At 60.3% G+C, this 23,506-nt stretch overlaps 2 protein-coding genes across 2 annotated transcripts in view; one reads left to right on the top strand and one right to left on the bottom strand.

Moving 5' to 3' along the window:
* Positions 1–393: 393 nt before the first annotated feature.
* FAM118A (family with sequence similarity 118 member A) lies at positions 394–10,304 on the top strand (the record flags this gene model as incomplete). Its single annotated transcript, XM_084254869.1, has 9 exons — positions 394–440; positions 904–1,156; positions 2,139–2,360; positions 3,697–3,825; positions 4,886–5,171; positions 6,665–6,697; positions 7,475–7,558; positions 8,731–9,568; positions 10,142–10,304. 9 exons carry the CDS (start codon positions 394–396, stop codon positions 10,302–10,304), a joined length of 2,055 nt encoding a protein of 684 aa, XP_084110995.1.
* Positions 10,305–12,493: 2,189 nt separating this feature from the next.
* Positions 12,494–23,506, bottom strand: part of SMC1B (structural maintenance of chromosomes 1B) — a gene marked incomplete at both ends in the record, with an annotated part of 41,113 nt that continues 30,100 nt past the window's right edge. The window contains 9 exons of the mRNA XM_084256399.1: positions 12,494–12,595; positions 13,793–13,903; positions 15,043–15,112; positions 17,182–17,333; positions 18,303–18,457; positions 18,908–19,064; positions 19,544–19,642; positions 21,443–21,596; positions 22,853–22,998. Coding sequence (XP_084112525.1) covers positions 12,494–12,595; positions 13,793–13,903; positions 15,043–15,112; positions 17,182–17,333; positions 18,303–18,457; positions 18,908–19,064; positions 19,544–19,642; positions 21,443–21,596; positions 22,853–22,998 — 1,146 coding nt within the window. The remainder of the gene's footprint in view (positions 12,596–13,792; positions 13,904–15,042; positions 15,113–17,181; positions 17,334–18,302; positions 18,458–18,907; positions 19,065–19,543; positions 19,643–21,442; positions 21,597–22,852; positions 22,999–23,506) is intronic.

Below are 23,506 nucleotides of genomic sequence, written 5' to 3'. Positions count from 1 at the left end.
GGTGGGGCCGTGGGGTGGGACCTCCCCACGGGCAGTAAGCGCGGGTCACGAGGCAGGGGGACGGGACTCTGGAAGGGCGCGGAGGTGGTGTGACGGCGGCCGCCCGGCCGGGCCCTGCCTCTGGGGGGGCCTCCTCCTTCCTTCTCGGGAAGTCACTTGTGCTCGCGTCCGCGGGAGCCCAGGGGGTCCTTGGCCCCCGGAAGTCACCCTGCACAGGAGCCCAGCCCAGGAGACACGGGGGTCTGCACCTTGTGTCTTTCCGGCCTCTGGCTCGGTGTGGGGCCGGGCCTTGAATGTCACCCCAGCCTCCGCCGTCTCCCCGTGACCCGCCGAAGGCCCGTGTCCGGGACGTGGAAGCCCCGCCTGACCGACTTCTCTTCCCAGGGCGCACAGATGGATCCGGCGGAGAAGGCGGCCGACAGGAGCGAGCAGAAGTCCAGGTAAATGGAGCCCAGTTCTCGCCTGCGCAGGCGGCCGCTGGCGGGGGTGGGGGTGGGGGGCGCCGTGACTGCGGGCGCCGCGGGTCGGGCGGAGGGGGAGCGGCGCAAGAGGAGGGGCACGCGCCGCCGGATGGGGTGGCAGAAATCCAGCATTTTGCTAGAATTTTCTATGCTTGTGAGCACGGGTTGTCTCGTGTCTCGTACTCACAAGCTGCAGAGGATTTGAACTGGTTGAGCTTTTTGCTCAGACGCAGATCGTCTTGAGTCCCGTGGGCTTCACCCCGGGGACCGCACACGACTGCCCCCAAGTCCTCTGTGGAGTGAGGACAGCACGTGCGAGAGCGAGCGAAAGCCCCCGGGGCCGTGGGGTGCCCGCTCGCTGCGCCCCGACACGCCCGGGCCGCTGTTTCTCCCGCGCCCGTTGCTACCCACTGGGCGTTCTCTCCCCCTCGCTTTTAAGTAGAAAGTTTTTAAAGAGCCTCGTCCGGAAGCAGCCCCAGGAGCTGCTGCTGGTCATCGGGACGGGGGTGAGCGCGGCAGTGGCTCCGGGGATCCCCGCCCTCTGCTCGTGGCGCAGCTGCATCGAGGCGGTCATCGAGGCGGCCGAGCAGCTGGAGGTGCTGCACCCCGGGGACGTGGCCGAGTTCCGCAGGAAGGTGACGAAGGACCGGGACCTGCTGGTGGTCGCGCACGACCTGATCCGGAAGATGTCGCCGGTGAGCGGCCGGCCTGAGCGCGCCGGGGGTGCTGGGCTCTGGCCCGGCGCGGGTGTGTGAAGGGCCCGCCTGGTGGCCGCGCCTCAGCGGGGGGGCGGGAGCCCAGGCCTGTCCGTCCGACGACCATCTCTGGCGCGGTGACGTGGGTCCGAGTGGGGCCGCACGCAGAGGTGCAGTGGGGCCTGGGGCTTGGCCGGGTTGGGACCAGCTCCAACTGCTGTCCGACCTCCGCTGCTTCCCTCCGGCTCCGGTCAGCTGCCCCGACTGCTGCGCACCCCCAGCCGGAGGGGAGGGGCGGGCCACCCTCCTCCCATGCCCCGTCCTTCGCGGCCACCCCTGGGCCAGTCTCAGCAGCTGGTGTGGGAGCAGGCTGTGCTTCCTGGTGCCAACCCCCACTTCTCTGACCCCCGCGCAGAGCTCTCCTGAGCACTGCCGCTGGCAGCTCGGCCTCTCCCAGAGCCAGCCCAGCGGGCGGCATGGATGTGGCTCTTGTTAGGGCTGCCGGTGACCTCTGGTGCTACCTCCGGAGGCCCATCTCAGCCGTGGCCTGGCTGGATCTGCCGCGACGCGTCTCTCAGCCACGTTCAGAGGCACCGAGACCCCACAATCTGCTCCTCTGAGCAGGGGAGGGTCTCCACCTTCCAGGCCCCCACACCTGTCTCCAGGCGCCTCTTGACCCCACCTGCCGACCCGCCACGGGCCAGTGCTGTTGCCTCAGTGCCTTTGCACGCGCTCTTCTCTATGCCGCGCTCTCCAGAGTCCGCGGGCTCCCTCAGGCCCTCCTGGTGCCCCTGCCGCCTGCAGCACCCAGTCCCCTTCCTGTCTCCCTTTCCCGGCACCCAGCGCGGTCCGTCTGTCTCCGCCTCCAGAGGTTGTAGCTCGCGCTGCTCTGTCTGTCCCTCCCCGGCCCCTCCCCAGCACCCCGCTTGAGCGGGTGGAGCGGTGGTTCCTGATCCGTTCTTTGGCGCCCCCCCTCCTGCAGCGCACGGGCGACACCAAGCCCAGCTTCTTCCAGGACTGCCTGATGGAGGTCTTCGACAACCTGGAGCAGCACATCCAGAACCCGCTGGTGCTGCAGTCCATCCTCAGCCTGATGGAGCGGGGCACCATGGTCCTGACCACCAACTACGACAACCTGCTGGAGATCTTCGGGCAGCAGCAGCACAAGCCCATGGAGTCCCTGGACTTGAAGGACAAGACCAAGGTGCGCCCGGGGCGCAGGGGCACACTGGGGTGGGGGGGGGGCGTTGTGCTCCCCACGCCTCTCCCCGTCCCTTGAGACCCGCGGGCTTCTCAGCGCGGGGCCGGCCTGCTCCCTGGGCCCACCGGGAGGGCACCCTGCACTTCTGGGCCTTCTCTGTCCCGTGGGCCTCGCAGCGGCTGTCGCGGAAAGGTGGCCGTCGGGAAACGCTGCGTCTCCGTCCTGTTTGTCGTGACGTTGTGGTTGATTTGCCTTTTGTTTAAAAACAAATTGGACTAGAGATGGAGTTTTTAATCCCGATTTCCCCTTGACGTCATGCTGTGGGCGCTTTCCTGTCCCGCGCTGTCGCCGGCAGCACAACTCACGGCCGGAGCTGAGGCCGCTGACGCCCCCCTACCCCCCGCTGTACCCTCGGGGCCGTGGCGACACGCAGTGGGAGCGGCTACCCTGTGGCCCGTGCTGCCTGCTTTGGGCCGACTCCTGGGGAGGGGGAGGGCGCAGGGTGTGACTATTTTAAAGGCTGATCGTGTACATCACCAGGTGGTTTTCCAGAACGATCACAGCCGCACGCCCACCGGCTGTGACGGGAACACCTGTTCCCTGCGCCGGCGCAGAACAAAGTACATTTGGCGACTGGGTCTTACTTCTTTACTGAGGCGCCATTTCTCCTGGGGCGTCTGCGTCCCCGCGTGTCTGGGAGAAGACCGGACGGCGGCACTGCCCAGGACACCCCCGCGGCCAGCTCTGGGCGGGAAGGGCCAGCCCTGCGGGGCTCCCTCTCCTTCACGGCCCCAGGAAGGGGGCCCCCCAGGGCAGCCCTCGCCGGAGCGGGGCGGGACCCGGCCTCAGGCCTCGCGTGCCCACTGCCCCGCGTGCGGCCTGCTCACCCCGGGGGGGCCCTGTGAGGCGCGCGGTGGCAGGAGCAGCCTCCCGCGGCCCCCGCCTGCTGTTGTGAGGCCCGCGCGAGGAGACGCGCCGACAAGGACCTCTTCTCAGGACCGTTGTCCTGGATGTTGAGATGAAAGCTCCTGTCCTATTATTTTTTATGTGATTTTTCTGAGTAAAAACGAGGTTTGGGAGCAGGAAGTGGCGCTGTGTGGCGTGGGCGGCGGGCGAGCCGGCAGGGCCCTGTGTCGTCAGTCTGCCGCCGCCGCCGGAGAGGCTTGTCCTGCCTTTAAAGTCCTTTCTGCTAGGACGCGGCAGGCGCCGCCGTGCGGGGAAACGTCACTCTTCCTCTTCCCAAGGCGCGCGTGCAAACCGCGAACCCGAGGCGCTTTCCTCGCGTCTGCTCGGGGTCCCTCCCGGGCACTCACTGGCCTTTGTCTCGGCCCGGCCCCAGGTCCTGCAGTGGGCGCGCGGGCACATCCGCTACGGCGTCCTGCACATCCACGGCCTGTACACGGACCCCTGCGGGATGGTCCTGGACCCCTCGGGCTATAAAGACGTCACGCAAGACCCAGAAGTCATGGTAGGCCGCTCCGCACGTACCCCAGGGCCCCAGGGCGTCCCGCTTCCGCCCTCGGCTGTGGCTCCAGGCCGGCCCACGGGGGAGGGCTCAGTAAACCCCGGCGCCCGGTCCCTTGGAAAGCGTGGGTGTGAAGGCTTGCCGGGCCCTCCTGGTGCCGTGGCCCGGGGTGCAGTGAACTTTCCGTGGCACCCCGGGGTCCTCTTGCCTGGCCTCCCGCCCTCCACTTGCTGCTTGTCTGCTCCTTTCTCTGCCTGCCATCTGCTTGGCTTTCAAAGCGTAGCTGTTCAGCTTCATTTTCTGTGGGGCGGCTTTGACAGCCGCGACAGAACGCGTGGTGGAAACAGCGCAGCCCCGCTCTGTGTAGACGCTCCTCCACGGCCTTTGGACGTGACGCTGCCTCGGGTGGCCACTCTTCAGTGCTGGCCCTGGCTGTGTATCGGAGGCCAGGCTGACCTCGGCAGCCGCCTTGGGGGTGGGCTGTGGCTGTGCCGACAGGAGCCTTTGTGGAGGGGGTGGAGGGCGGAGCTGGGGACTCTGCTGCGGGCCTAGGGACCCTGCCCCCTGGGGGCGCCATCCCTGGGCCCTGCCTCACCACAGTGCCTGTCCGCCCTCCTGGCCAGACAGATCTTGCTCCAGGGCACTGTGTGCGCGCCATGCTGAGCTGTAAAGCACGGACGGTCCTTTTTTGAGGTTGTGACACTTTACAGTTGCACAGCATTCCAGACGGGTTGAGGGACTGCGTTGACAAGACCCGGTGGGGTGCGCACTGGGCTGCCCTTTCGCTGAGGCGCCTCCTCCCTGGATGAGGATTTGGGCTCTGGGCCAGTGAACCCGGCTCCAGAGGAGAGGCGCCTGTGACAGGCGAGGGCTCTCGTGGTGCACGGCGGTCTGTGCGGCGCCGGAGGGGCTGTCCGGGAGCCCTGGCTTAAAGGCACCAGGACGGAGGGAGGACGAGACCCAGATGCGAAACAAACACAACGAAGACGCCGCGGCAGCAGCGCAGGGCTCGTGGCGAGCCGGCGACCTCGTCTTTCAAGGGGCTTCCCTGTTCTCGTCCCAGGAAGTCCTCCAGAACCTGTACCGCACCAAGTCCTTCCTGTTCGTGGGCTGCGGAGAGACCCTCCGCGACCAGATATTCCAGGCGCTGTTCCTCTACTCGGTGCCCAACAAGGTGGAGCTGGAGCACTACATGCTGGTGCTCAAGGAGAGCGAGGACCACTTCTTCAAGCACCAGGCCGACATGCTGCTGCACGGCATCAAGGTGGTGTCCTACGGCCGCTGCTTCGACTACTTCCCCGGCTACGTGCAGGACCTGGCCACGCAGATCTGCCAGCAGCGGAGCCCAGGTACGGGATCTCTTCGCTCTTCCAGCGCACGGCCGGCGGGTCTCCCCGTGTTCGCCGAGCAAGTGTGTGCACCACGTGTGCAGCTGAGAGGCGTGAAGCCACACGCGCCCCCAGTACTCCAGCTCGTTTTCTTTTCTTTTCTTTTTTAAAGAAGGCTCGTTTATTTTATTTATTTATTTTTTTAGCATTTATTTATTTATTTACACAAGCACTGGGCACAGTCAGAAGCGCGGGAGGGTGAGAGGATCCACCAGAGCCAGAGCGGGGAGCAGAGCAGGCAGAGGGACCGAAGTACACTGCTGAGGGGAGCAGCGGGCGGCAGGAGAGGTCTGCGCGCCATGCGGGACCCTCCTCCGGTGGCCGGGGAGCAGCCGGGGAGCAAACTGGTGCTGCAGAGGCTGCGGGCGGCTTCGCAACCCAGCGCTCAACCGCTGCGCCCCTGGGGAGGCCCATTCCAGCTAGTGTTCAAAAGTGTGTGCGCGCGCGCGCGCTCCAAGGCGTCAGGGGGCTGGCCTGAGAGGAGCAGCCTGTCACCGGAGTGAGGAGGGGCGTGGACTGTCACCTTTACCCTTCGCCCCACTTTTGAAAGTTCAGGCCGCTGGGACACGAGTGACCTCAGGGAGAACGTTATTCCTTCTTTCCTGCTTTGCGGAGCGCCGCGCCGCGCCCCTGAGCAGTGCCGGCGCCCCGCCCGAGGGCACTGGCCAGAGACGGGACAGGCTCGGTCCCTGCACTGGGCTCGCGGTCCTGAAACATGTATGCTGTGAACTGGGGTGCGGTGTCCACTGTCACCCCATGGTGACAGCAGCCCCGGGCTCAGCCCTGCGCCCTGGAGAAGTCTAGGGCTGCCGAGACTGCCGGCGGCCGGCGCGCGGGTCACCCACTGGGTCTTTTCGGAATTGCTAATAGTGAACAGCACGCCCGGGAACAGATCGTCGACAGGACCAGAGCTGCTCCCTAAGAGGGGTGCGGGGTGGACGCCACATCCCTGGTCTCGTTTAGGGTTCAGCCAGACGAGGCGGCCAGCGGCTGGCCAGTCAGTGACGGGGATGCTGGGCTGACAGTGGAGTGAGGGGCCTGGCCGCGTGCCCTGCCAGCCCCAAGCACCTGGCCCGCCGTCCCAGCCGCAGCCCCTGCTCCACACACGTGACTTCCCGGAGGGCCAGGCCTCACGGAAACGGCGAGCTGGGCCCCCACAGACTCCGCTGAGAGCCACGCTGTCCCTTTCTGAGACCCCAGTCGTGGGTTCCGCAGGCTGCCTGGGGCTGCACCTCCTTTTGGACGGCTGAGTCCCCCAGCACGTTTGCGAGGTGCTGCTCCTGACTGGACAGGCGGGGCGCCTGGGAGGGGTTGGCTGAGTCCCCTCAGGCCCTACACTACATGCTGTTGGTCCTCAGGGGCCCCGGGAGTGCAGGTGGGTGGCCCCACGCAGCAGGCCTCCCGCTGAGGAGCGCCCACGCGGGCTCTGCTGACCGCTCTCCTTTCTCCTCCAGATGCCGATCGAGTGGACAGCACCACGTTGCTCGGTAAAGCAGACCTTTGTTTTCACCAGTGTTTGTCCGTGCTGTCCCTGACCTCCCGGCCACTGGTGCGAAACGGCGGGAGCATTTCCTGCATGAAACGTTTACGCGTGTCCGAACAGCCCCTGCGGGACCGGGCAGCCGTGCTGCTCTGGCGGTGCGCTCCTGGCACGACGGGGTGAAGGGCCACCCGTCAGCGGGCGGGGGGGCTGGTCAGCAGGGCCAGCGGCTGCCTCCGTGCCCTCTTGGGCTAGCCCTGAGAGTTGCGGGCTGCGGCGCAGGGCTCTGTCCATGGCTGCTGGTGGGTCTGACTCGGTGACTGCCTGGTGGCTGCCGCCACAACTCTCACCACAGAGGTCCTGACTTTCACGTCAGCTTTTCTGCCTCCTCCTCCTCGTTTGCAATGTGGAGGCTCCCCTTTGTGGCCTCTGCTACCGCCCCTGGGGCAGACGGGCTGGGCCCAGGGCCGGTGCGGGCTGTGCGCTTGGTCAGCCGCTGCTCAGGAGCCTCCTGGCCCTGTCTCTGGACTCAGCGGGGCGGCAGAGGCGAGGACTCACGGGGCGGGTGGGCTGCAGGACGGGCACGCGGGGTGCGCTGGGCTCCCCAGGCCCTCGTGGGGAGGGTGGGCCCGCCGGAGCGGCTTTCTCGCTTAGGTCTGACTCCAGAGCTGGCTTGGGCGTTCGAGGGACGCCTCCACCCCTGCTCTGCGGCGCATGACGTGCCCTGGACTTGGAGGGAGGGTTCTGGAGCAGACGGCGTTCACTGAGAGTTTCCACCCTCCAGGGAACGCCTGTCAGGACTGCGCGAAGAGGAAGCTGGAGGAGAACGGCGTCGACGTCTCCAAACGGCAGAGACAATCAGACACGGGTGAGCTGTGCGGCTTGTCCTGGGGCGCTGGCGGGCGTGGCTCACGGCCTTAGTCCCTGGGCTCCTGGCTGGTAGGGAGGACGCGCTTGTCCTTCTGCCTTCCAGGGGCGCCCTTGCTGGAACCTCTTAATTTGAATTGGCTTCTTGTGGGGGGCCGCGGGGTGGGGCCTCGCAGGTGGTCGCCCCGCAAATCTCTGCCAGGCGAGCGAACCTGAGCGATCCCATGTGGGTCGGGGACGGGAACCCGCAGCAGGTGGCCTGTCCTCACACACGCGCCGTCGCCTCCAGGGGGAGCCACGTGTTCCCTCGTCCCTCCGCCCGTCCTCGCCGCTCCTTCCTCGCGGGTCCCCTTGTCGGCCACTGGGCCCCGGCCCTCGCGCCGCTCGCGGGCTGACCAAGAGCCGGAAAACAAACGCTTTTCCTTCAGTGGCCGTGGGCGCGCGGGCGGCCTGTCCTCAGCGTCAGGGTCAGACGCGCCCTCCCGTTTCTTCCCGCTGCTCGTCAGCGCCGCAAGGCAGGGCTGCGTTGTGTTTTTTGAGGAATTTCTAGATTCTGCTTTCCCCCCAGTCTTCCAAAAGCAAATGCTTCCCAAGATGGGTGCCCTTGGGCACCTCGTGCTCACCTGCCCCGCTGCTCCTTTCTGGAGGCCGCAGGTGCCCCGAACCTCTTCTAGGCGCCCGCCGCGCCTCCCGTCTTCCTGCCGCGCGGCGGGTCAGCTCCCCGGGGTGGGCGCGTCTGCAGGGCTCTCGTGGGCCTCCCTGGCCAGGTCCTCGGTGAAGGGGTGCTGCCGCTGGGGACCCGCGGTCACCCCCAGCTCGCCTCCTGGGCGGGGCTTGGATCTTCTCCTGGAAGCGTGGACGGGTCAGGACCGTGTTCTCGGGTGCACACCTTTTCTGTGGACCTTGTCCAGGGGTGCTTTTCTTGAGTTCTGGAATAACCTGTGGTTTCCCGGATTAATTGTCTTCTCTGTGCCCTCTTGGATTCACGCTTGGGACTGCCTGGGTTGGTGTCTTGTGTCTTCTATTGTGGCTTAATTTGCATGTTTTCAAAAACTTTCTGGGAGACTCAAAATTATGTCCTAGCCTTGGGCTCACACTCCTGCGGGCGGCGTCCCCGCTGGCCGAGGCGCCCTCCCCGGCGCTGCCCTGTCGTGGCCCCGCCGCCCCGCCAAGCCCTGGGGCGCCAGAGGCCTCCCGGTCGTCTGGCACCCCTGAAGGTGTGGGCGCGGGCGGCGTCCGGAGCGGAGAGCCCGTTCCAGCGGCGTCCTAGCGCGGCGCCTGCGGCGGTCAGAGGCGTCCTGAGCGCTTGGGAGCGCGGCGCCGCCCTTGCCGCCTCTCCCTGCACGCCACGGGGGCAGGCCCTGCTGGAACAGTCTGTGGAGAGCCAGCATGCGCCACGAACGCAGACAGCAGGCAGACCACGGCAACAAGGCGACTTGGAGAAACGGCTGCTGGCGAGGGCTGGCGGCCCCGCGGGGGTGGGGGCCGGAGGCGGCCGCGGGAGAGGGCGGTGGGAGGGCGCGTCGGGGCTGCCCGGGGCCCAGGCCAGCAGCCTGCGCCTCACCGGCGGTCGCGGCTACTTGGAGAAAAGCCCCCGGGCCTTTCCCCGCAGAAAGCGTTGCCCCGCTCTGCGTGTGGTTCCCAGTGCCCTGCGCGCTGGGAGCGCCTGCTCAGACCTTGCGCCCTGGCTGCCCCGGCGGGTCCACGTCCCCGGAGCGGCCCTCGGCCGCGGCTACTCTTCCCGCAGCGGGCCGGGGTTCAGGCAGATAAAAGAACCCCGTCCGGAAGTGGAAGTCCGAGCGCAAGCGCTTTCGCAAGCCGAACTTGAACGTTCGCTCCTTTTCTTGTCTACACAGATGATGCCGGAGGGTCTTGAAGTCTTTAAAGCCAATAAAACCTGCAACTTTGAAAACCAGCCTTGTGACCACAGTGCCATGCCCGAGCCACGAGGGGTGCTCCGAGAGCTCCACGCGGGGCTCAGTTCCAACGTCACACCCCTCGAAAGAGCCATGTGGGGGTGGCCCTCGGAGGCTGGGTGACGGGCCCGCCGCGTGACGCCCGGGCGGTGTCCCACACCCCCCTCAGGTGCACTTGCCGGACTGCGGACAGCTACCTCAGGGCCAGAGGCGGCGGGGAGGGACGCGCCTGCTTCCCCGACGCCCACGGGGTGCGCCCTCTGTCCAGGTGGCTTTTCTAATAAAGCGGGGAGCGGAGGCCTTCCCAGCAGCGGCGGTTGCCAAAGAAACGAGACCAGACACATTTTATAATTCCGACGCGGGAACGCCTGGTACCGTAGAAGAAACACGTCAGCTGCCACGCTGGCCCGTGGCGAAGTACAAACGCAGCCCCGGGCCCGCGGGGTGGAAGAATGATTCTGCCAGGCTTTGGGGAGAGGGTTAGCAGTTTTTGTTCCAAAGAGCTGGCAGGGCGGCGGCGGCTCGGGAGTGGAGGCCGGCGCGGCGCGGCTCTGCTTCGTGACCGGTCGTCGGGAAATAAGTTGCAAGTTGTTCTCGGAGTAGAAAGCCCGGGCTTTCTGGGTCTGCGTTCTTGGGTGTGAACCCCGCCTCTCCCCTCCCCCCCTCAGGCCCTTCCTGCAGCTCGTGTCGCGGGGTCTGCGGGCTCGGGGGGTGCAGCGTGCCGGCGTCTGCAAGCTGGAGCGGCCGCTGCGCGCGGTGCCAGCGCCCGGGGAGTGGCTGTGGGTGACGGGGGCGGAGCCCTGCTTGCTCCCAGAGGCGGCCTATCCCTGACAGGACATTTCTTGCCGAGTCCTAAGACACGGCCCAGGGGTGGCACCGGGGCCCCCCTAGCTACGGAGAAAGTCACGAGAAAGAAACCTGAGGTTGGGGTGTGCAGGGGCCCACAGGTAAGCCGAGACCTGCTGGCGACTTTAGAAGCATGGGGTGCCCCTTGTATGTTGCCTGCTCACAAATAAACTGTCAACTCCACTCCACGGGCTCGACTGTTCGTTTGTTAGGGAAGGTCTGGCGGCCGCGGCTCAGGACGACTTCCGCGCGCCGTGCTGCTCCGCGGGGAAACCTGTCAGGTGGTTTAACTTGAATGTGCTCTAGTTTCTTTAAAAAGGCAACAATTTTTTCGAAAAAGGCACAAAGAGCAACCCGGGATGCAGCGCAGGGCCTGAAAGCTGGAGCGACGCCGGCAGGCGAGCGGGGCGGGAGCAGGGCTGGCTGGAGGCGAGGCTCCTGGCGGGGCGGGGCGGGGGCTCTGCTCTCAAGGCCCGGCTGGCAGCGGTGGGGGGGGGGGGCAGCAGCGGGGAGCAGCGCCACCAGCGCACGGCGCATTTGCTTAGTTCTGTGGGCAGCACGGGGCAGGGTGCAGAGCGTGGGCGCAGAGTCTTGTCTTGCTCAGGCGCATTCTCCACAGTCGCGCCCGCCTCACGCCGACCATCGCCTGCCCGGCCTCTCGCCGCAGCTCGGCTCACCCACCCTCTGGCCGCCGCTGTCGGTGACAGAACCTGCGGGGCTCCCCAACCGGCCCTCCAGCGCCCACGCCCCTCCACTTCCCCAGCGAGCTGCGCCTGTGCCGGCGCCCACCGCACAGCCAACTCCGGGGCGGCTCGGCCCAGTGCCGTGGCAGGCCGCGGGGTCTGTGCGCTCCGCACCCACGTCCTGAGCGCAGCCCCAGCTAGGGCTAGAGCGCCGCAGGTTTCCCTCTGGAGCGTGGGGCTTGGGCGTGCGGCCGCCCCGGCCGAGCAGGTTCACTGTTGATTCAAGAAGGTGGATACAGGCGTCGCAGAGCCCGCAATGGACGCAGCCTCTGGTGCTGGGGCAGGGGCGCAGACACAGGCAGACTGGGCGGGGGGTGGGGGGCTGGGAGGCGGCAGCAACGAGGGCCCCCAGCACCGTGAACCTCCTTCACCCTGCTCAGTTCTCTCAGCTTCCCCCTCGCGTAACGCGCGCTCCCCGCGCACCCTGTGCTCCCGGCCGGGGTGTCTGCATCCCAGGTGTGCCGGCCCCGCGCTCATGCCTCTCGGCCTGGGCGATCCGAGCGCGCCCCATGCTGGTGCTCCCAAGTGCTTGTTACGCCACACGATACCACCTGCGGGCAGGGCAACCTGGAGCCAACGGCTCCGTTTCCCACAGGCCCCAGCCCCGTGCCCGGTGTTTGCTGCCACGGGGGTGGGCGCGCAGGAAAGCGGCGCTGCGTGTTGTGGCAGTGGTGACTGTACCTGAGGCGTCGCGGGCGCTCTGCGAGTGGGCGTGTGGAGACAGCAGCCCAGGCAGAGAGGAGCCACCGCGCAGGCATGTGTGGTGCTGGTGACGGTGAGGACGGAGCAGCCGGCGTCCGCCTTGTCGCCAGGACTGAAGGGAGGTCAGGGTGGAGCCTCTGCTGCCCGCAGCTCAGGGCTCGGCTGGGCGAGGCAAGGCCTTCACCTGTTGCTCAGGCGGAGGGAGCGTCCTGTCCTTACGCCGCTCACGCGTGTTCAGGGGCGCATCCGTCTTCTGGAGGCGCTCCCCCCCGTCTTCAGTAGGAGACCCCGGCACCTTAAGCGTTTCGCTTCGAAATGGAAAGAAAGGGCTCCCGGGAACCCCGCCAAGTGTCCTTGGCGCCGCGGGCCTGGGGCAGCCCGTGATGGCCCTGAGGCAGGGCCAAAAACTGCGCTGAAACCGGAAGCCGCCTCAAGTCAGACTGTTGTTTATTAACATTTTCAGCCACTGCCACCCGTTCTCCGGAGCGCCTCCCGCATGTCACCGAGGCGGGCCGGGTGGGGGGGGGGAAGGGAGGGGCCTTTGCAGAACCCAGTATTTCTCTGACTTGCTTTCAAACTGAAGCTAAAACTTTGGGTACGAAGTGTTCGTTTCCCCCTTAACCTGCGCGGCGGCGCCCGGGGCGTCCCAGCTGTCCGCAGGCGGCCCAAGCGTGAGGAGCCGCTCACCCCGGCGGGTCTGCGTGCGCCCGGGCGCAACGGCTCCAGGTCCTAACGTGACTCTCGGTGTCTCCTGCCGCCCTCGCGGCCTCCGGCGTCGGGGTACGGGGAGAGGTCCAGGGTCAGGACCCGGCTGAACATGCAGTCGTCGTGCTGAAACGGAGGGACAGGGTCACGGCCTGGGTCGTGGGGCGCCGGCATGCGCGGGACGGGGCGGCCACGGTGCTGCGTCTCGGTGCCTGCGTCTCAGATGGAGCCTCCCGCCGCGCGCAGGCGGTGCCCGGCCCGTGCCGACCTCTGCTGTATTCCCCGTGCCCGGCCCGGGAAAGGCCTCCAGCACGGGGCCTCCTGTGCTCGGGGGGCCGGGCGCCAGCAGGCGTGGGGCAGGCTCTAGCTGGACAGGGGCGCACGTTTTCCCTTGTGCGGGCAACTCCTCCACGCCGCGCCCCCCGGGGAGCAGGCAGCTGCCCACACGCATCACACACCCAGCGCCGTCTCCCACCCTCTCCCCACCCTCCTCATCGTTTGTCCCCCACCGGGAAGCCCCAAACTCCTTTTCTTCACTGAAGATGTGCAAGGGCCCAGCTTCCCGGCTCCTTGGGTTGCCCGTCACCAAACACCCAGCGCGAAGATGCGCGACGACCTGCGCGAACAGGCTCCTGCGTGTTTCTGGTCGCGCTGTCTCCCGCCAGCCTGGCTGACAGGACCCCAGCCCGAGAACCTAAGCTGGGCTGAGGAAAATGATTCTTCCCTTCCTCTCTGCCACTACAAGGATCGCCATTCCTCTCTCCCAGCAGCCTCCTGACATGGGGTCGGCACAGGGAGGGAAATTCATTTTTGTCTTAACTTATAGGAAAACTGAGGAGGAAAACCTAACTGTCCAGAGACAGAACGCCCGGCTCAGCTGCGCTACGTACTGGCCGGACGAGCATGTCGAAGGCCACCAGGGACGCGTTCTGGTCAAGTCACGACACAGCCTGGAACCTCCGGGCAGCCTGTTGTTGCCTTTGGTGCTTTTGGGAGGGGAGAGGCTGCTCTCAGCGCTGCCGCGGCGCGGGGGTTTCGCCGAGACACTAAGACACTCCAGAAATCTGAGACGACGTTCGCAGCTGGCTGTGTACGCTGCCGCGAGCTATTCTTTCACAAACAAAACCATCACACTGCTCCGCAATTTTCGCTCTGCTTTCATTTCTGTCTCTCAAGCGCCTGTACTGCCATCCGCAAACAGTAGTTACTTTTACATCTGATTAGACGTCACCTTAGCCCATACTTATCAAGGCAGGAGCCCAGTGGGCACGGACACCCTCGGGGAGTTTGGGTCACGCTCCGGGAGACGCGAGGCAGCCTCACCTCCGGGTAGATGCCGATCAGGGCGTCCGCTTTGGAATAGAACTCTTCCTTGAGAGAAATGATTATCATCTGACACTGGTCTCGGGTCTGCTCCTTGATGTAACTGGAGACCTGAGGGGAAATGAAGCGCACACTTCACCTGCAGGGCACGGCCTCGTGCTGGCTGCCGGGCCAGAGATGCCGCTGCTCGCGACGCCACCCACTTCGGGGGCCAGGCGCGTGCGTGCCTTCCTGGGGATGCCGCGAAACCTCAGCCACCGCAGGCTTGGAAATAGTTCAGACTCTACAAAAAGGGGCTAGTGAAAAACATTAAATCTATGATCTGAAACTTTAAAGCATTCTTAAGAATGAAGCTCTAAAACACTGGATAAAAACGCAAGCAGCCTTTGTAACACGATGAAATGGAAACCGCCTCTCTTATTTTCTGAGGGTGAAGGGGAAAGTGTCCAACGTTCCAACTTCCAACCCGCCAAAACAGAGCCCGAAGAAGGGAGCAAGATGGCGGCCGCGTGTGCGCTGAGAACCGCGACAAGTCATTTCGTCAGAGGCGATCTGAGCGGCTGCTGCAGGAAGCCCGACTCCAAGGAACGGGAGCAAGGGCACGGGAGACGGTGGGCGGGCACGAGTCCTGGCGAGTGAGGTCGGCTTGAAAGTTGGCGAATGGGGGAGGGGAGATCAGACTCAACCTCCCAAGTCCCTGGACCCCTCAGACATTGCTTTAGGGGTGTCTGTGTTGGGGGCGGCCCAGCTGCACCCAAAACACTAAGGGCCCGGGCCTGGAGCGGGAACGGCAGCTTCAGCTGAATGACGAGGAGGAGGGAAACTGCCTCTGAACTGAAGCGCGTGAACACAGAAGCCCAGCCTCAGAGCGGCAGCGGCTGTGACACAGGACTCAGGGCAGCTCGGGGGACCGACAGGAATGGGGGAGACTGGCGCATGGTAACAGGGCGCGACGCGATGAATGCTGGGCACCCTGGTCACAGGTCACTTCACAGATACCCAGCAGCAACGCTGCGATCCAGCCCATCAGCCCTCACTCAGCTTCCTGTGTGGACGCCCCAACAACTCCTGAGGGCTCCCTAATCTTACATGAAAATTATCCTGAACCCTGTTTTCTTTTAGATATTTAACACAAATTTGATTTTTAGCCAGCAATTAAACTCTTCATTCTGGACAAAATGCCTCTGACCGCAGCATGACCCTTGAGTTGCAGACATTCTACCAGAAATTCAAAGCAGACAGGAACTTACTTTGCCAATGTTCGTGTTGTCCAGGGCTGCGTCTACTTCGTCTAAAACAAAAAATGGAGCAGGCCGAAAACTAGAAAAAAATTGAGAGTCAGGTAAACAGCAATGTTCCCGGAGAGGATGGCGTGCTCCGACTACAGACAGCGCATCGCTGTGGATGCCCGTCCAAGGCACCCATGCCCTCTGCTCTGTGAACCCCACACCCCGCCTGTCTGCATCCCCGCAGGCCTGTGCAAGAGGCGCCAGCTCGTCCTCCCACCTGTTCCTCTGACACAGATGACACCGTCGCGCGTGGCGCCCAACCTACTGCTGCTTCTCCGTCTTCTTGCTCTGACTTCTCACACGGTATGCCCTCAGGCTCAGTGCTCACAGGGCACCCTTGGCGGGTCCTCCTGCTGTCAAGACTGTCCTCCACGTGCTGACGGCTCCCACACTTCAACTGACAGTCAGGAGCGCGCTCTCCTGACTCCTCCTGTCATACGACAGCTCACTCAATTCCACGCTCAGACTCCTGCCAGACCACTCTCACCTGCCCCTCCACGCCTGCCCCTCCTGTGTTGGCCTCCACGCCCTGAATGGCAGCTCTCATCACTCTAGTCGATTTAAATGGTCCCTGACGCCGTCTTCAACCCCAGGCCTCACCGACTCTACCTTCCACTCACCCTGGCCTGGGACAGCCTGTTGGCCTATTTCATTGTGCCTCCTGCCCCTGCAGTGCACTGTCGTCCTCGGACTCCAGGCCCCTGGCACTTGCCTTTCCTCAGGTCTAGAACATTCTCCCCTTCACTATTCACATGACTTGCCCCCTAAACGCCTTCAAATCTTTGCTTAAATCTTACTTTCTCAAACAGGCCTTCCCTCATGCCTCCAGCCTTTCCTTGTTACTGTCCCCACTCCCTGCTTTAATTTCTTCTCCTGTAGGATTTGTCATCTAACAGACTCTGTATCAGGAGCTAGCTTACTAGCGGACTTTACTGCCTGTCGCCCCCAGTGAAAGAAGTGCTTTGACAGCAGTGCTGCTCACTGCTCGCTCCAATGCCACGATCGTGGGTCCACTGTAAGGACCTAAACAGCCCGGAATAAGTGATGGGGATGCCCAGTAACAGTCCCCCTCAGGTCAGGTCCACTCCCGCAGGCCCCTGCTCAGGTCCCTGCCTGCTGCTTTTACATTCATGATTCTTCCTTTCCTTCCCTGTCACGGCCTGTTCCTTTTCCTCTGTGAGACCAACACAAGGCAGATGTAGAACTCTGAGGCCAGATCATGAAGAGAGAGCATCATGGGTCCTGAGCGCTTCACTGGAAGCTCTGAATGCTGAAAGCTGTTGTCTTTATTTTAGTTAACCTTTCCCCTTGATGGGCCTCCCCGGTGGCGCAGCGGTTGAGCGCTGGGTTGCGAAGCTGCCCGCGGCCTCTGCGGCGCTGGTTCGATCCCCAGCTGCTCCCCGGCCACCATGTGGGAGGAGGGTCCCACATGGCGCGCAGACCTCTCCTGCCGCCCGCTGCTCCCCTCAGCAGTGTCCTTCGGTCCTTCTGCCTGCTCTGCTCCCCGCTCTGGCTCTGGTGAATTCTCTCACCCTCCCGCGCTTCTGACTGTACCCAGTGCTTGTATAAACAAAACAAACAAACAAATAAAATAAACAAATAAAACATGCCTCTATAAAAAAAAAAGAAAAAAAATTTAAAAAAAAAAAAAAAACCCCTTTCCCCTTATTTATTTTACAAACAGCGCCACTATCATCCATGGAAATGGGGTTACATTTCTTTTTTCACAAAGACTGTTACAGTATGGACTAGGAAAACATACACAAGTTGAGCTTTTTTGTTTTGTTTGGGTTCTTTGCAGCTGGGTTTTTGGTAATGGCGATGTCACATCTGGCCATTCCAAATAGTCTTTCTTTGCTATGAAGATGGTGTATTAGTAGCTACTGATAACAGAAATTGAAAAAACATGTCCAAGACTGCATTGTCTGATTTGCGATCTAAATTGCTGTCTAAAATATAACTGAGTTGTCTGGCTGAAGAAAATAGTTTTGCATTCCATGTGCTAATTATGCCAACAATGGGCAGTTCATAGGACCCCTGTGGGGAGGCCCATCCAGCTTCTGTGCCAACGTGAACCCAAGGGGCTTACCGCGCCCTCACCTGTGCACAGCAAACAGGAGCGCCAAAGCCGCCACGCACTTTTCTCCCCCTGACAAATTGTCCATTGGCATGAACCGCTTGCCTGGAGCCACGCAGTTGTAGCTAATGCCCTCCAAGTAAGGCTCTTCTGGGTTCTCTGGGCTAAGAAAGGCCTGGAATACATGTTTCATACTTAGCAATTATCAGAAAAGCGACCAGTAAACCTCACATGGGGTTGCAACAGAGTTTAACTGCAAAACGTCCTATTCACAGACTTCCCTCGATTTTGATGGGAAAATACTGAGGCCTGCAGATACTGCACTGAGCGCTACGTGGAACCCCAGCCAAGTGGGCTGGCTGCGGGAGCAGGGCAAAACATCCTCACCCACTAAGGAGCAGGCCTGGCCCCGGGACTGCCACCCAAACCTCAGCAGCACACGCCGCGGTCTCACAAGAACAGGTCCAGTCGCCGAGCCCCGCCGTGGGCCACAGGCACAGGGCAGACTCCGGCCCGCAAGGAGCGAGTGGGTTTTGGTTTCTACTTTTCTAAGTATCTGGCTCAGGACGGCCACTTGGTCATAAAAGAACACCCGAGAGCGGTAAAGCAGACGGGTAAGGTCTGATCTACATCCTTATTCCACTGTCAAGCCCACGTCCTGGCCGTGGCTCCTGACGGTGGACCGGGGGCGGCTCTAGCAGAGACTGGCCTCCCAAGGCACACATCTGGGACTGAGCCCCGGCTTTAGTTCTTTCTCTTTTGTTATTCTGGTCAACTCCTCAGGCCCCCCCCCCCCCCAGCCATCACCCCCAATTCCCCTAGAGTTCCCTGCCTTTACTACAGAGACCATCAGAAGTTTTATACATTCAAATGAGCACCAAACAGAATTACAGAACTCAGAGAGCTGGGAAACCAAGGGATCTAATCCACTCATTTTTCAGCTGAGACGCAGGACAGGGAGTTCTGACTGGTCCCGGCTGCTAGTGGTGGGGGAGGGGCGGACGACAGGACGTTGTGACCCGTCGCCACGCACCGACTGTTCCCGGGAGTGTTCCCTCCAATAATGGGGTGGTTGCTTATTTCCCACCAGAAAAAAACATCATCACTAAAGTTCCCACTCATACTGGGGGTGAAAAATACATACTTGAGCACTGTTGTTTCTGCAGAGCTTCTTGTAGATTTGATCAATTGAGACTGAGACGTGCTCAAAACACTGGCTGAAAAGATCGTATCTCCTTTTTTTCACCTGTTCAAACTCTTGCCTACACATTCTGGCTTCCTTTCTGCTGGCCTCAAAAGCTAAGAAAGAATCAATGTTCTTTATTTTGGGAACCACTAAAGGGCTTCTCTTATTTCAACTTTAAGCATAAAATACTTTTAAAACTGTACTTTGAGTTTGGTTGTCTTGAGGAAACTCTACCAACTATTACTCATTTCAGGAAGGTGGCTCCTCACTGATGAGCCTTTTCCCAGTAGTGCAATTTTTAAATCACGACAGGTTCTGACAGTATCGACACGCTAATTACGCTGGTAGGAACAAGTGTCTGTTTCTGAAATAGCCGACACACCTGTCTTTAAATTAAAGAACTTTTCAAAAAGGACGCGGGGGTTCACTATCAACAGTACATGACACAAGGGAAAAAGGGGGGAAAGGCAACAGGGCGACATCTATGTAGTAACCGCAACGGCAGACCCCGGGGGGCTGCTGGTAAGCGGGAGAAGCTGTTAGCAAGAAAAGCTCTTGTTCACCGTCCGTGGACTCCTGGAACTTGTCCCTGACAGTCCGCAGGTTCTCCCGCGCTCTCAGGTTGGGGGCTGCCGTCTTCAACAGAACCTCTTCCTGGGACGCCACCTGCTGCAGCAGGAGTCGAAGGTGGTCCTCCACCTCTTTATCGGACTCGAGAGCCTGTCGTGGGCCGAGAACAGTAAGGGTCAGTCGGTAACCCTTTTGGGGCCCAGGGGACCTGGCCCGGCCTCACGCCCTCTTGGGCTGATGCGTGGGCCATTGCGCCGTCCTTGGCTCCCCAGGTCGGCTGTGCTCACTCAGGCTCTGTCAGAGCTGCTCTCTTGGGACACACTTCACTTTCATGGTTCTTAATCTGGCAAAACGACTCACATATCATTTACTTCTCCATTAAGCAAATACCGATCGCCTCTCTGCGAGGTACCGGGCACTGAGGATTCAGGGACAGAACGTGGGCTGCGCCTGCCCTTCGCCAGCTCCCGCGGAGGGCGGAGCACAGTGGGACATGCTGATGGAAACATCTGATAACAACCTATCCACACTATTTCTTTTGTTTTTAAAACTTTACTACCTGAAAACTATTCTGCAGCATTTAAACATTCAGTACTACCACGGGCTAAAGGATGGAGACCCTGCAGTACCTTCAAGTCCTCTCTCAGAGCGCTGTAGTCCACTTCGATGGGTTCTTCCTTTTCATAAATATCAGTTGTCGCCTGGGTACTTTCCGCTTCCGTCCCCAGCTGGAACACACAAGCCCTCTCCTTGTTACTGGAAATGGTGAGCCCTGCGTACCACCCCCCACTCCCCACCAGGGCACCAGCTGACTGCGTCTCCCCCAGAATGGATGCTCACCCCCCGCCCCAGGACAATGACCTCTCCCCAGTGGTCCCTGGTCAGCGCTCTGGAGAGCCGCTTTACACCCGCTGCTGCTTCTGCTCAGGACGGGACCCACCTACTTCTACACACCCCTGCTACGTGCTACTAGACATGCTTATGAGACTCCGGCCAAGTGACTTGCCTCTAGGGGCCCTCCACCACCTTCCTTGTTCACAGTTACTTGAGCAGGAGACTGGCTCTGTGGCTTCACCCCCAACCCTGACGTCCCCCTCAGGACCAGAAAGCACAACTGGATGAGGACGATCATACACCCCAATCCTTCTCTCCCCAGCACAACATGGCCTGGGCCTTTTTTCACTACCCTGGACACTTTACTCTTAGAAAGCGTCATGCTGGACCAAGCGCATGCACCATTCTGCTGGGGCCTGACCAGCAAAGTGGAACAGGACTATCACTTTTTCTTTTCTGATAATGATTCAGTATTAATCCAGCTTAAGTATCTTAATTCCTGCTTGGAAATACTCCACCTTGCTCATGAAAGTCATTCAAACTATTAAATGATTAACTTCACATTGAGGTGGGAATAGTGGAGAATACACTGACCAACAGCATCCACCAGGGGTCAGGCCTTGGACTGCTGTCTCACCTACTTCATTCCAGCGTGGACCTGAGGTCACGCTGCCGCTTCGCTAGACCTGTTTTTCTCTTATATGATGGTGTCTCTGCTCCTATCCACTTAGGTGGTTAACAGATCCTTCCCTCTGCACCCACGAGTGGACACATGACCCAGAACGAGTCAGTCAGAGTTCTTCCCAGGACTTTTCTAACAGGGCAGAGGACAGCCTCGTGGGGAAAGCTGAATGGGAGGACAAAGCCGACATATACTGGGCCAGAACGCGCTCTTCAGGGTTTGCAAATTCCTGGCCTGAGTCACGGCTCCCACTCCAGCACTATCCCTTCACCCCCTCTTCGGAGTTGAATCTGTGCCACTTGTGGCCAGAAAAGCGTTTTCTCCTTTCCTTACCCCCTGTCTGTGCTGTGATTGCTGCTAAAATACAGAAAAAAGACAAAGACCTTCTGACTATGAAGTCAGTTGAGAATGTTATGAGAGGTGGTCAATAGAAGCAAGAGAAAAATTGCTTATAAATCCTTCATTCTAAAGAACCAGAGGACTGAAAGCTTCTTCTAGGGTGAGAACCTGGAGGAGCTGAGTGGCTGTCCGACTGGGGGCAGGACAGAGGGGAGGCATGTGGAAGGGGCTGCAGAGGAGACTCACTAATGCATGCTCACCACCTGCAGAGACTCAGGGAGGGCATTTTTCTGAGAACCACCTTGTGTCTCGTGTGCTGGTGCAGAGCAAGACCCTCCACACAGCACACACAAAGGCCCAAGCGTGCAGAGGAGAGCTCACGCCAGCAGCCCCTCATACCACCGCAGCTCACCGTTATAGTCCCACCCCCAAATGGCCCCCCAGCAACAGCTCCCCTTCTCTGGCTTCTCCAGGGTATCTAGTAGAGGGTAAGAAGCGGGTCCATCCTATGGAGGCTAAAAGGCCATGGTTTGGTCCTCTGGGGTGATGTCCTGTCGCCCTCGGAGGAGGTGTCTTCCTTGCCCCCAAAGGGGTAGACTCTGCGAAGCTGAGACTTCACTAAGTGGTCAAAGGGTGTCACATTAAGTTCCTCACAACTGCACAAATTTTATACCTTCACCTCAGTGATGTCATCCAATGACCCCAACAAAAGGACTATTTCAATGTCCTGAACTTTGCAATCAAGCAGTATATTATGCTTTTCTAGAAGTTTCTGTTCCAGAGAACTCTGAATGATTACAACTTCTTTTTGCCTTTTTCCTACTTCCCTGTGAATAGAGATATGAAAAAGTGGTCATGTCTTACTCATTATCTAAAGCTACATCAAGGAAGAAAAAACACATGTGTTACAGCTTATATGGGAAAAGAGGTTATTTTTTTCCTGTGAGTGCTTACATTTTAGAATTCTCTTATTGATGCTTGTAATTTAAACCTTAACTTTCCTGGGAAAGGTCAGGCATATAATTAAATAACCCCAGGGAGCAGGAACAGAACTACTTTACTCGGGCTAGCAACGATACAGCGCCTTCCTAAGTACTTTGCTTTTAAATCTCAAACCAAGAGAAATAGTATCTTAGCAAGAGACATGTCTTCCCCACTAAGTCATTACACACCTAATAACACCTAATGAAATACCTTCTATTTTTAAATGAGGGTTTGGGGACTTTACCAGTTGAAACAAAGGGGGCTTTTAAAGAAGACCTTGACACAGGACCAATAATTAAAATAAATTAAGAATTATATGGTTTCTAAGAATATGAAATTTAAAAGATGTTTAAACCAAATATAAGTGTAAAATAAAATTCAAGAGTAAAGGAACTTCAATGCCACTCAAAAACCTGCTGTAGACAAAGAGCTTTTCCTGGTGTCTCTTTAAACACTGTGGGTCTTTAAACAATGGGGGAAACTGTGAAATGCCAAAGCTATGAGCAAAAGCAGAGCTCATTTCACCTGGTCACTTAAGGTCCTGTCCATTCTACAGCAGGACTGTGCTGGACAAGTCAGCGATGCACAATGTTACGGTAGTCATGGCAGCAAACACCGCCTGTCAGGAGCACATGCTGCTCCACGTGCCCACAAGGAGCCACATACTCAGCGCCAGCACCTGCTCCCCGAGGCCGCACGGGCGTGATCCTCACTGACTGATGAGGACATGAAGGTGTGGCCCGTACCCAGCAGAGCTGGGACACAGAGCCACACGGTCTGGCTCTAGGCTCTGCCCCTCCCGGAGCCCGTGAGGCTTGTCACACTGCAGACCAGAGGGGAGACGAGACCGTGGCCAAGGGGCTTGTATGGTAAGGGGTCTCTGCGTTTTCATCTGTCAGAAAGATCTATTCACCCTGAACAACTAGCTGTCTCTCTGGGCTGCCCCGATGAGCCGAGAATGCCACAGAGACAACATAAGACAACACAAACACCACAGAGGGAACATATGCAAATAATAAGACTTCTTAAATTTCAAATTGATGTTAACCTCTCCACTACTCTGGCTATGGTCTCTCAAAGAGATAAAGTTCTTAATTACCTATCAACAGCCAAGAACTTCCTCCGCTCTTCTTCGATCTGCGCGTGGACCCTCTCTGCGTCGGCATTCTGGGTCACAAACGTGTCTGTCAGCTGCCGCCGCCGGGCCATGAGCTCATCCACCACCTGCAGACAGTTTTCTTCCACCTGAATGGAGACGATCTATGTTGCAGCATTACCATCGTATAGTGAGGTCGACAGGTCATCTTATCCGTAAAATGAACAGTCCCTCCGAAATAAACCCCATCCGTGTGCTGCCTGGCCCCGGTGCTGTGTGCTTCTGTGCTCAGTTTGGATTCATCCCTCAGCTTGCTGCCCTCTGGCTCTGCTTCCACTGTCAGCAGAAGTGTTTCTGCTTCTGCGACCTCTAACTGGCAGGAAACACACTTTTCCAGACTTTACCTTTTGGTAACGTCCATTACCTCCTCCTTTCTGAAATGCTGGGGCTGCTTGAAACTGCTACTTGGCACCACCCTTTTGGGTCTCTTCACACCCTGTGTGACCACTGCCTCCAGAACACAGGCCCCACTGCTCTCCACGGCCTACCTCTGCCTGGGAGTCTCAACTGTTCACACAGATTTCAATTTGTCCCCAGGAAGCAGGCGAGTCTTCCCCTGTGGCTCTGTAGTAACTACTTGTCGGAAGTCGCCGTCTA

The sequence above is a fragment of the Talpa europaea genome (assembly GCF_964194135.1).
Source record: "Talpa europaea genome assembly, chromosome: 15".
Taxonomy (NCBI): domain Eukaryota; kingdom Metazoa; phylum Chordata; class Mammalia; order Eulipotyphla; family Talpidae; genus Talpa; species Talpa europaea.
This window is presented reverse-complemented; position numbering and strand designations above follow the sequence as displayed.